The sequence below is a fragment of the Pseudonaja textilis genome, chromosome 4 (assembly GCF_049901715.1).
Source record: "Pseudonaja textilis isolate UNSWEBS1 chromosome 4, rPseTex1.2, whole genome shotgun sequence".
Lineage (NCBI taxonomy): Eukaryota > Metazoa > Chordata > Lepidosauria > Squamata > Elapidae > Pseudonaja > Pseudonaja textilis.
In genome coordinates this window covers 25796844-25809925 of record NC_141993.1, presented here as the reverse complement: position 1 = coordinate 25809925, position 13082 = coordinate 25796844, and the positions used below count along the sequence as shown (strand labels likewise).

Below are 13082 nucleotides of genomic sequence, written 5' to 3'. Positions count from 1 at the left end.
AGCACTTCTATGTGGCGGCCATTTCTGACTGCCGCTCAGCTACCTTCGGAAAAGGGGGTTTAGCCAGCTAGAGAAGAGAGGTGCGATATCTCTCGACCCTGCCAGCTCCCCCCTATCTTCGCCACCTTCTACAGAGGTGGCTAGCCCTGAAGCCGGGTGGCTCAGGGCACTCCAGCAACAAGCGCAGGCAGAAACCGCGCACAGTCGTGGATTCCTGCCTGCCCCGAAGCGCTGCAGACCGGGACTATCCAGGACCAGCAGTTTTGTTGGTAAATTCTTCTCCATGAATTACTATCGGTAGTAGAAAATTTGCCATCACCATAGCTTCTGCGCAGAACCAGCCTCTTTATTGGGATATCCACTAGGACTCCAAATGGAATCAATCTGCAGGATATTGTATAAAAAGCCACCATATCTTTTTGCACTATATCCTTGTGGATAACTCTCATTCCAATTTTTTTAAAAAAATATTACAGATGGCTCATGCTCCACAAAATGCAGGTGAAGTCAGGATGTTTGAAATGTATTTGACATTTGATTGACCTTATTCACCCAGCTAAAGGATTTTCAGCTGAATGGTATTGCAAACTTGGCCAACTTTCTGCTTATCCCTAAGTGAAGTTGATTTGTGAACAAGTTTAAATTAAAAAAAAAACCACAATCCTTGAGGGACTCTATTCATGGTTTTCCCTATTGAAAAATATTGCCCACTTATACCCACTGTTTGCTTTCTGTGTTTTTCTTTTAAACAGCTAGCAATCCATAAAAGGACAGGCCCTCTTAACCAAAGCCCACTAAATTTAGTCAAGGGCCTTTTGATGAGAAAGTTTATCAAGAGCTGTTTGAAAATTCAAATATACAATGCTAATGAGGCTCCTCTATCCATATCCCAAGGCCTATGAATAAAATGGCTTTTACTAGCAGAAGGAAGGAAAATGGAATCAGAATTAACAGATTTATTTTGCCAGCTGATTCATGAGCATTGATGTAGTCTGCAGTATAACTGGTGTATCTGTTAAAGAGGGAGAGAAAAGCAACCCAGCTGATTAGGGGACTGGAGGCTAAAACATTGAAAAAACAGTTGCTTGAATTGGATATGTCTAGTTTCGTGAAAAGAAGACCTGGGGGTGACATAGCAGTGTTCAATATTTGAATAGTATAAGGTTTTTTTGCCTGAGCAGGGTTGGACTAGAAGACCTCCAAGGTCCCTTTCAACTCTGTTCTTCTGTTCTATTAACTGGCTATTTGTGAATGCTGTCTTGATAATATGTGGGTTGGGGTGTGAGATCGACCTGATCAAGTGAATCACACCCCAACGCCATAGACCGGTGATGGCTAACCTTTTCGTCATCATGTGCTGAAAGTGCTCGTGCACATCTGCCTGCACTCATATTGCAATGCACGTACAACCTGGCTGTGCTCCCTCACACACCCCTGCGCATGCACGTGCGACCCCCCATGCTCCCCTGCAACCCCCCCAATAATGCAAAGCACATGTGACCCCCCCATGCTTCCCTCATTCCCTGTGAATGCACGTGACCCTCCGCATGACCCCTGCCCCCTGCGCACACATTTCCCTCATGCACCCCGCCCCCAGCATGTGCATGGCAGATATCTGAAAATCAGCTGGCTAACAAGAGGTGCTCATGCATGCGCAGCGGAACTGAGCAGGGGCGCGGCTCATGTGCCAGCAGAGATGGCTCTGTGTGACGCTTCCAGCATGCATACCATAGGTTCGCCATCACGGCCATAGACGAATGCCAGTGATCCTATCAGTCTGCATAAACCACTTTGGCTGTCTGGATTAAAGGAAATAAAAATAAATATCTGGACTCTTTGCTCTACCTTTTATTTTTAATAAAGGTAAAGTCTTCCCTGTCCAGTCATATCTGACTCTAGGGGGTGCTATTCATCTCTGTTTCTTAGTCAAGGGAGCCAGCATTTTGGTGGTCATGTGGCCAATGTGGCTATACGCTAAGGTGCACAGATAGCTGTTACCTTCCCACCAAAGTGGTACTTATTTATCTACTCGCATTAGCATGCTTTCAAACTTCTAGGAGGATAGATGCTTTGGCAACCCTTTGCACAGCCCTCAATCTCGAACCCGGGCTGTCTGCTTTTCCCACTGACAAGCTTGGCATCTTGAACCGCTTTAATCGATGCTCGGTTGGCCAATGTCATTTTGATCTTCTCTATTTTTCCAAAACAATTACTTTACTCCCAACTTTAATTTGCAAGAAAGGAGAAGAGATTTGAGGGAGCAACCTCTGTGATACGGCTCTACTTTGAAAACCTAGACACTCTTAATATTTAACATCTTTTTCTAGAGTTTAAACGCAAAGAATCTCTGCCAGGAGGAAAAAGACGATGCGGTCGCAGTCTCTGAAGATGATAGTTTCTTTGTTCAAGTTCATGATGTTTCCCCTGAGCAACCTCGGACAGTCATCAAGGCGCCTTGCTTCAGCACAGCCCAGGATGTAATCCAACAGGTAGAACAAATGGCTTTTATCTCACATGCTCCTAGCTAAGATTTTTTCACTGGTGTTCAGTGGACCCACTGAATATCATTCAAAGGAATGTTTAATGGGTATTTGTCAACATCCAGCTCGAGAATCCAAATGAAACTCCAGGATAATTTCCATTTTTCAAAATCTTACTGTTTATTGAATACACTGCATGGTAACGTCGAGGCAAAACTAACTCGGAGGTTCCCAAACTCCAGTTCATAGAATTTTCCCAGCCCTGAGGCCTCACATAGTCCCTGTAGATAGGTTCTCTTTGTTATGGGAATTGTCTGCTTCAAACTCTACACCTGTTAGGATGTCCTTGAAAAGTTTCCAGGCTCTCACAGTCTTCAGCGGAACCATAGAAGTTTCGTTTCTCCCATCTTACCTGTTCGAAAGCAACACCCCCCCTCCCCTTACTCTAATGGCAAGTTGAAACGCAGAGGCACGTAGCTGTGAAAGTTTCATCCTTGACAGTACTATGAAAGTGTCTAATCCAGATCACCAGGGTACAGTTGGTTGAGTGTTGATCTTCTCCATGGTGATTGTATGTGGGAAGGACCAAAAAACACTGCCAAGAAAATTACATTAGAGACAACATGGTCTGCAGGTAGGTGACAGGTGAGGCAAGAGGTTCAGAAGAGACCCTCCCTAGTTTCTCAGGCTGTAAAGGAGGTGGAAGCAGGTTTGTTCTTTCAGACATGCATGATTCTGTCCATGTAGCTTTACAACAAAGTAGAATTAGCTCATCTGCTTATGAGTCCAATCCAAGGGTGGGATTCTACCAGTCCGGTCCAGTTCGGCCAAACCAGTAGCTCCGAAGATCATCTGGGAGTGAACCAGTTTGCTCCGACAATCTGTTGGACCTGCCCGCCCGCGCTCCCATACTTTTATTTCCTGCTTTTGAAGCGCAGTTGTTTTGCGCGGCACAGCAGAATGCTGTGAAGACACAGGGAGAGTGCTGTATTGCAGGAAGTGAGCAGGAAAGCTGCGCATACGTAAAGCACTCATTTAGTGCGCGCACACACAAAGCGTGCGTGCAAAGTGCGCCCACCAAGCCACACCCACCGAACCGGTGGTAAACCACTTTGAAAACCACTGCTGGTCCAATCGGGTTTACCTTGTAAGACCAACACTCATGAGAGAAGCTTATTGGCCTCTGATTTGTTTTCTTCAACAGACTTTATGCAAAGCCAAATACTCCTACAGCATTTTGAACAATCCTAACCCAAGCGATTACGTCCTTTTGGAAGAAGTAACAAAAGAGCCAGCAAACAAAAGATCTTCCACGCCTAAAACATGTCAGAGGATTCTTTTGGACCAAGAATGTGTGTTTCAGGCCCAGAACAAATGGAAAGGAGCTGGGAAATTTATTCTAAAACTTAAGGAACAAGTCCAAGTAAGTAAATTATTAAAGAGATTGCAATTTGGATTGAGTAATAAGAGTTATAAAATGATTCATATCTCTGAAAATTTTGCCATTTCACAGTTATGCATCATTAGAAACGGATTAAAATAGAAGAAATCCAAGACATAATGGATATGTGAAAATAAAATTGTCAGATTTGTCTGTGCATATTTCTTTGTTTGCTTTTAAAATTCATTATTTTTAATCTTTGGATGATTCGTAGGCATGAATTGGGTTCATTATGCACCTTACAGAAATCTTTATTGGGGAATGAGGGAAAAGGAAATTAACTATGCGGCGTCATGTTATTATTAATAACGCAACGAGTCATGCTCTTCATAGAGATATTGCTTCCAGTATTTATGTGAATAAATCACATTTGACCATTTCTTTTGAGATCCTCTTTTCTTTCCTTTTTGTCCCCTTCTGGGCAGGCAAGCCGAGATGATAAAAGAAAAGGCATTTCCTTTGCTAATGAATTTAAGAAATTAACGAAGTCAAGTAAGCAGTACAGAGGCTTTATAACTCCACCTCTACAAACGTCTTCAGAAGGTCTTCAGAATAAAGATGACAAGACCGCTTGGCACTTGACCTTCAGCGATGCTGTGGAATAACTATAACAGCTTTCAGTTCGGGTAGGATGACGCCAGTGTCTAAATAATTAAAAAGTTGTTCTTTAGTTAAAAATGGATCTCAGCACAGTGGGGGTTTTCAGGTTCACAGCCTCAAAGACACAACACAAGAAGGTAAATGGTTGGGCAGCAAGGAAGAAGAAAGAAAGCCCAGGGTATCAGTTGAAGGGTATCAGTCGAAGGCAGCTGGTAATTTAGAGAACTAATGCGGTAGTTTAATTTTATGTCTCTCTGAACTATTTCTTATTTCGTAGACAGGCTATTTAATTCAGGTGAACTTCATGAAATACGGGAAATTTGATGTGGTAGGACAGTTTTTCCCAACCTTTCCAGGTTTGACTGCCCAGCTCAGGGGAGGGCAAAGTGGGGGGTAGAGGGGATGGTTTTGTGCGAGGGGCAGGCACGCATACGCGTGCACAGCTTCATTTGAGCGGCAGGTGGGGCTGCGAGCGCTGGTGCCTGCCGCTCAGGTAGCCCGGTTGCAAAGAGGCCACGGTCCAGTAGTAAACTGAGGCCCACAAGTTGGGGACCCCTGTAGTAGGAGAAATGGATTCTTTTCCTGTCTAGGCTTGGAAGTTATTAAGAGCTTTGTATGAAAGATGAATACACAAATTGCATAAATATTGCTGAGCTTTGGCTGTTTAATGTAACAAACCTCTGTTGACTAAGAGGCCTACAAAGAACTGGACTGAGTTGAGGACGAGCTTCTACTGTGTGTTATTATCATCAATTTGGTTTATTGCTCTAATAACAGCAGGACAAGCAAAGCCCCAACAGATTATTCTTTCCACTGAGTTAAATTTAGGATTCCCTCAACGTGGTTAGTTTCTCATGCTCTCATGCAGTGCCCCCAAAACATCTTTCCCAGAAATCTAGGATAAAGAGCTTCATAGATTGAAGGCATCTCCCCTTCTCAGTGGGAGGCAGGGTGACTTGCTAGCCCACAAAGCAAATCGTATTTTCACAGGCTTTTGTTAGTGCTGGTGATTGATTGAAGAGTTGTCTCCTAAATAGAAATACTATTTTTGGGACCCCCACCACCACAGAGCTGCAGAGGGAATAGTATAGGAGCTGAGGTTTAAAAGAAATGCGAGAAGCATGTCAGCTTCAGAACATAGCTTGATCTAAAGAAGCATCAGAAATTACTTCCTCAGCCGGAGCAGAGAGAACAGAAATTGCTACAACTTCTTCCCATCTTGCCTGTTTGTTTGGTGTTTTTTTTCCTTTAGTATTTGGTAGAAGAGAAAGAGAACATGGGTCAGTGAGCTGCACCACATTGAAAAGAAGCATAGCAAACAGCATGTCTGTACAATGTAGAATGCTGGGACGGATAGTTGTTGCTTTTTTCTCTTTCTTTCGTTGGTCCTCTGCAATTTAGCACAAATCGATCTCGTAATACTTGTTCAGCCTTTTGCTGGGAAGGAATATGAGGTCTGAATGAGACATAGTGGCCATTCTGCATAATGGCCCATTGTGTTCATCAAAACAACACAGCCTATTTCCATTTATGAATGAGATCTGGGCATATTGAATACTCTGCTATAATACGTTTTTTTATTGTCGGTGAAATAAAGGGTGACACTACCAAGCCACTGCAGCATTCACCTGTCGGTGTTGCTATTTGCTTTAAATGTCTTTTTGTACATACTTATTCTGTTTATGTCTAAAAGAGAAAATTATTTGGAAGAAGAGTTATACATTTATATTCAGCATTTTTCTTCTTTGCTTGCTGATAACAGTACTATAGAGTACTGAGGGATCACTTATCTCCAATTATTCTGCCTGCCCAGTTCATTCTGGCAGACTGAATGTGCTCTAGATCCCCTGTATTATATATTGTCATCTTGTGGAACCAGGGAAGTGGGGCCTTTTTTGTGGTGGATCTTCCACGCTCTGCAGAAACAGCCTCCCATGTTTATTCTGGAGTTCCAGAAAGCTCTGGAAACCAGGCTTTGATCCCAGGCCTGGGGCTAATATGATTTTTTTTGGGGGGTGGGGTATTCAGTTTGATTTTTATCATTTTTAGTTCACAGTCTTGGTCAGGAGTTGGCAAATTGGTCCCTTTAATAAGTCCGAAATGGACTTATTAGGAAGACCTATGGATTTCACTGAGCAAGCATAGGAGTTGAAGTCTACAGGGTGTAAAGGGGCCATAACGTGTCAACTCCTGGCCAAGACTAACATGATCTAAAAATGATAACAATCAAACTAAACACCCCCCTCCCCCAAATTATAAAAGTATATTAACCCCAGGCCTGGGATTAAAGCCCGGTTTCCAGATCTTTCCGGAACTCCAGAATAAAGGGCAACATTGTTATGACTGGGAGGATGTTTCTAATCTAAATCTAATGGAGCCGTAGTTGTCCACCCTGGTTTGGGTTGTCTGTGTGGTTGAAGGTTTATCTGTTTTTATAATAATTTGTAGGGAGGGTCTGTATGCCACCCAGAGTCCATTGGAGTTGGGCAGCTATAATATATTTAAATAAATAAATCAGATTTCAGTCTGGACTATTTTTTTCTCTTCATGGTTTTTTTTTTAAATCTGAACTACTTTAACCTTCATGTCACCTGAAGTATTATTTTTGTCCATTGATTTTTCATGGGGGGGTGAATGGGAAAAGTTAAATAATGGAACTCGGATGCTTTCAACATATTGCGCCCATTCATACGTATCACCAACTCATTTGTTACTTTTCAGCTAGTCGGATCTATCAAGCTTATAGTTTATCTGTTCCCTTCCCCCCCCCCAATCCCGATTCCAAGGTATTATAAATACAAGAGATCACAACCACCATGAAGATGAGGAGATGCAAAAACAAATCCTTCAGCATCTTATTTGGGCAATCTTTTTTCTGTAACTGGAATACGTCTCCGGAAGAGAGAAAAAAAAAATCCTTGGAAGAAATTACCAGAGAGGCCCTGGAAGGGCCCACTGAGGTTGGCTGGCAACGCAGGTGTGATGGAGATGAGAGGCTGATGGATTTCTGCAAAGGAAAAAGTTGTGACTCTGAACTTTGAAAGAATCCCATGGAAGAATTTGGAAATCGTTTTCTTCTTCATAATCAGCACCTTGGTTTGGGAGAGCAAAGCATGCACCTTATATAGTCCCTTGCAAACAGAAGCCTGTTTTTTTTTTAAATAGATTTTAATTAAGTCTCTTAAGGGAAAATGGAGGTTGATAACATTTCATAGTTTGTTGCATAATTGTAATGCACCTTTAAGAACTCCTCTTCATACTCATATGATCAAAAGGCAGGTGTATGTAGTCCATTGCAGTTCACAAATTTTAGTAGATTGTTGTGAATTTGTTTTAATGTCAGTGTATAGTAGATGGTATATATATTGATTAGAAGAGAAAATTTTCAGGTAAATTGTATCCTAGTTTCCCTGTTTTGAAATAAAATAGTAATTTATTTTAATATTTTAAAATATGTGCCACTGTAATATATTTATCATGTCTTGCTTTAGATAATTCTACTTATAGAAAGTGTTACTTATTTCTCAGTTTAAAGTGGGTAAATGTTTAATTTTAATGAAAAATATCTGTATCGTTGACTATCTCAGCAAGTAATATTAAATTGTTTTGGAAAAAAAAAGCCATTTAAGTAAAAAATTTCTTCTGGATTCTTCATTCAGCACACAACAACACAAGACCTGAGTAAAGTTTATACTTTTTTGGTTCTTAAAACTTGCTTTGCCTAAATAGCATTTAAAGAAAGGAGGAAAATCTCCCATTTAACTACAGTGTAAGGACTAGTTGTTATAAAACTTGGGGTTTCTTTTTACTTAGAAGTCTTGTAAAATAATTACCTATTTTTATAAAAATTACCTATTTTGAATTTATTTTATAAAGTCTCTAACATTAATTATGGCTTTTCCTTTTGCTTATATATTATAACTACAGCTAGTCCTCAATTCACAACTGTTCATTTAGTGACTATTCAAAGTTACAACAGCACTGAAAAAAGCAACTTATGACCGTTTTTCACACGTATGACCATTACAGCATTCCCCATGGTCACGGGATCGAAATTCTGACGCTTGGCAACTGACTCATCCTTGTGACAGTTGTAGTGTCCCAGAGACATCTTCTAACAAGCAAAATCAATGGGGAAGCCCAATTCACTTAACAACCATGTCACTAACTTAATAACCACAGTGAGTCACTTAATAGCTGTGGCAGGAAAGGTCATAAAATGGAGCAAAGTTCACTAAACAAATGCCTCACTTAACATAAACTTTGGGTTCAATTGTGCTCATATGTCGAGGAACACCTGAGGAGGCAGGGGTATGAATGTCCCTCCCCCTTTCGTGCCCTTTTAATGTAGCGTTGCTTTTAGGATGGCTGCTTTGTATTAGTGAGGTACTAATACCACTCTGTAAAGCCTTAGTAAGACCACACCTAGAGTACTGCATCCAGTTTTGTTCACCACATTATAAAAAAAATGTTGACACTCTAGAAAAAGTACAGAGAAGAGCAACCAGGATGATTGGGGGACTGGAGGCTAAAACATACAACGAACGGTTGCAGGAACTGGGCTTGGCTAGTCTAGTAAAGAGAAGGACCAGGGGAGACATGATAGCGGTCTTCCAATATTTGAGGGGCTGCCACAGGGAGGAAGGGGTCAAGCTGTTTTCTAAAGTGCCTGTAGGCCAGACAAGGAATAATGGATGGAAGCTGAACAAGGAGAGATTTAACCTGGAAATAAGGAGAAACTTTCTGACAGTGAGAACAACCAACCAATGGAACAGCTTTGCCTTCGGAAGTTGTGGGAGCACCATCACTTGAGACTTTCAAGAAGAGATTGGACTGCCATTTGTCAGAAATGGTGTAGGGTCTCCTGCTTGGGCGGGAGGTTGGACTAGATGACCTATAAGGCCCCTTCCAACTCTGATTATCTGTTATCTCTTGTACAGTCTCAGGAAAAGAGGCAGGAGCTACCATATGATCTAGCTTGGCTTTTCTTCCCCTTTTCTTCCCCTTTTGAATGTGAAGGTTTGTGCCACCTGATATAAAACAGATTTAAAGTGGTAGCAAATGTGCTTTACGTTTTAGAGCAGGGGTGTCACACTGGAATTCTTTGAGGGTCGGATCAGGCGGCAGGAGGTGGTGGGGGAGATGGTATGGATGCCTCCTGCACGGGGACGCCCCCTATTTTGACTTGCAAAGTGCTGCAGGAGACCGTACAGGCTAAAAGTGGGGCAAGCGGGTGCGTATGCCCCTGCCCTGTACCCCATTTTTGCTGCCAGAGGCACCGTGAGCCGGTCCTTTTCTATTTCCGGGTTGGCCCCGCAGGCCAGATGTAAGCACCCTGTGGGCTGGATCTGGCCCAGAGGCCTTGAGTTTGACACACCCCCCCCATTTTAGAGCCATAACACATCTGAAGGCTGCAATTGCATATTCCACTCTGTGGGTTTTGTTTCCTTTGTGTTTAACCAGGCTTAATTGTTTTTAAAAAAGTGTCTTAAGGTTGCAGTGTCAACCTGTCAAAATAGGGGATGTGAAACTTTGAGCAATGCAATTATACACCTGTAGTTCAGGGAATTGAAGTTGAAGGAATAAATCAAGAACTCAGCCTGTTTGCTTAACTGGAGTTAAAAGGACGCAAAATATGCAACAACGATGTGTACCTGAATGGAATGTAAAGTTATAATCAGATTGGACATGCTACAAAGCTTTGTTCTCATGTTTGCAAAACATTGTCCACCTCTGGGACAAAAAGATTTCTAAAGACTTGTACATGTCAATGAAGAAATACCAGAGAGTTATCTTTGAAGGGAAGAAACATAGTGAGCTATAGCTATATACTAACTTTTTGTAGTTAATGTGGAAAAGATTAATACTTAAATCCAGAAGAGACTCTTGTTTATTTTTCTCCAGACTAAACATAATTTGTCCCCAGGGAAAGAAAATGAATGCATTATTGGGGGAAAAAAATCTGAAGCAGAAATATATTTATGTTTGTGCATTTAGGGGTTCACAAATAAGTACTTGCCTTTAGAAGGCACAGTGATGATCAGTACATACTGGATGTAGACGCAAACTTTCCATTTTATTTACTCCTTTTTTTCCCTTTAAAATATCTTTTGGGGATATTTCCAACTACCAAGAAATAGAATTGTGGCTTCTGGCCAATGGACATTTATGGAGAGAGCAGGCAGGGAGGAATTATGAAGGATGCATTGTGATGAGACCTCTGACCTTTTCATTGGTCATTGCCACATCAATAGGTACACAAAGGACACAGTGTATATTGCAATGTTGTGTTGCCCCTCTTGTCATCTGGATAAAATCTGTAATGGCATGTGGGAGTCAGGAGGAAGAGCTGCAGACTGGACGGCCATCACATGGAAAGGTATAGAAGAAAAAGGGGAAACGGGAACCCTTTGAGAAGAGCCAAAGAGGGGAAAGTGCTCATTAAGTTTTGCAAGATTCTCTTACATCTTAGAATAAAAATAGTCATGGTTTGCGCTTCTTGTCTGGGTTTTGTCCTGAAGGGCTGACAAAAAATCTCAGCTTTTGATGCTCTGGATAGCCTTGCACAGAAAACTCCAGTGATTGTACTACTTTTACTTACAATGTTTCCTTTTGGTAGGTGTGGAGAAACAAGACAGGTATTAGAAGCTACCTTGCTGATATCAACTCAAAAGAAACCACCAATACTAATGTTGATGTTATTAAGTCCTTCCTATTGACTGCAGGGAGAAAAAGCACAAACGTTGGAAAATATGCACTCCGGATTATCAGGCTTATGAAGAAGTAGTTCTATCTCATAATTGTTTGCTGCAATTTTGCACTTTGGCGTCTTATTGATCAGGTCAGTGCAGCAGCAGAACATTGCAGAAATTCTTTTGCTCATTGATTGATACACTATGGGAGACAAATTCTGAATTCGTCTTCATCTTGATTAGACCCGTTTGGGGCTCTTTAAACTTGGCCCCAGGGGAATAACTGAAGTTCATTCTTGACTCAAGTATGATACCAGAATAATTCAGTCTCCAAAATTTGTGATGGGTTATGCAAAAGGCAACTCAAGCATGCATGGACATCTTCAGTAACATGCCACGGGCAAGAGCAAGACATCGAAACAAATATAATAAGATGCATTTATAATCCAGCCACAAGAAACTAGATGATAAAAATATTATTGGGTTACAAAGAATCCGAAACAGGGTAAAAAACCCATGTCTGGTTAAAGCATATTCAAATTGCTTAAATTCTTCCATAACTTCAGCACAGGTTCCAGTTAAAATCCAGCCTACTGGGTTAAAAAATGAAGTGCATTTCATGTATGCATTATGTATTTGTTTTAGGCAATTTCAATTGTCTTTAGAAAAATCATTATTTGTTTCTTAGACACATTTCTATAGATGTTGGTAAATTTGTGAAGGTAAAAAAAAAAAAAATGTTCCCAGCTGCTCAACTACATTGCATCCAACTGCTATCTTGACTTTTTGTTAATCATACCCTTTTTCTAAAAGTATTTTGTTTGATCTTTAAGAGACACTTTTATCCTAAGCATGTTTCTGTTAACATTGTCTGTGAGTTTTTACTCATCCAGGGGCAGCTTCTTTAATATATGTTGCCTTTAAAACAACACATAATTCAGCACTTGTTTCAATCATTATAGACCAAATACGGATTGCAAAAGTGGAAGATTCAAAGGAAGAGCAAACCAAATAAAAACCCGTGACAGGAGAACCTGAATATTCTATAAATAAAATAAGGTTGTGGCTATACTTGTACAAAAATCAAGAGAAAATTAATCTCAATTTTCAAGACACTCATGGAAAGGGAAACAGAGAACAAGTTATGTTCATATCTTATCTGGATCTTTCTACTCCTCTTTGATGTTTCAAGAGACCAAGGAGGGTTTATGGAGGGCCAGCTAGATATATTGTTGCATGAGATTTTTTCCAATTTGCCCTTTTCAAATCAACCTACAATTGTGCAATCATATAATGACTATATTTTCACTTGTTTTGATCCTTAAAATGATTGTTTTAGCACCTAAAACAACTTATGACCGTTTTTCACACTTACAACCATTGGAGCATCCCCATGGTCACATGATCTAAATTCAGACGCTTGGCAACTGGTTCATATTATGCCGGTTGCATTGTCCTGGAGTCATGTGATCAGCTTCAGACAAGCAAAGTCAATGGGGAATCCAGATTCACTGAACAACCATGTGACTAATTTAACAAATGCAATGATTCACTTAACGGTGGCAAGAAAAGTCATAAAATGGGGCAAAATTCACTTAATGTTTCACTTAATGTTGCAGCACAAATTTTGGGCTCAATGATGGTTGTTGTTAGGGATACACCCTAGCAGAATCTGCATGGCAGTCAGGCAGGCAGGCAAAATATGTGAGATAAACGTTTTTGTAGCTTACACTCAGTAAAACAGATACACAGTGCTAATTAAATAGTTTATTCCGGTAAGAGTTATAGCATAGTCAAAAAGAAGTCCATATATCATTCACTAGTTCAGTCCGTCCAGGGATTATTCAGTTGCAAATTCCAGTGTCGAAA

The 13082-nt window shown here is 40.9% G+C and overlaps 1 protein-coding gene across 11 annotated transcripts in view; it reads left to right on the top strand.

Moving 5' to 3' along the window:
* Positions 1-12879, top strand: part of PLCE1 (phospholipase C epsilon 1) — a 154138-nt gene extending 141259 nt beyond the window's left edge. For 10 of the 11 annotated variants that reach the window (XM_026710495.2, XM_087932428.1, XM_087932421.1 and 7 more), the window contains 4 exons: positions 2328-2489; positions 3685-3903; positions 4347-4547; positions 7308-8140. In XM_026710495.2, coding sequence (XP_026566280.1) covers positions 2328-2489; positions 3685-3903; positions 4347-4526 — 561 coding nt within the window. In that variant the 3' untranslated portion in view covers positions 4527-4547; positions 7308-8140. Of the gene's footprint in view, positions 1-2327; positions 2490-3684; positions 3904-4346; positions 4548-7307; positions 8141-11140 lie in introns of those variants that run through there. The other variant, XM_087932426.1, reaches the window with a different exon arrangement.
* The last annotated feature ends 203 nt before the right edge of the window (positions 12880-13082 follow it).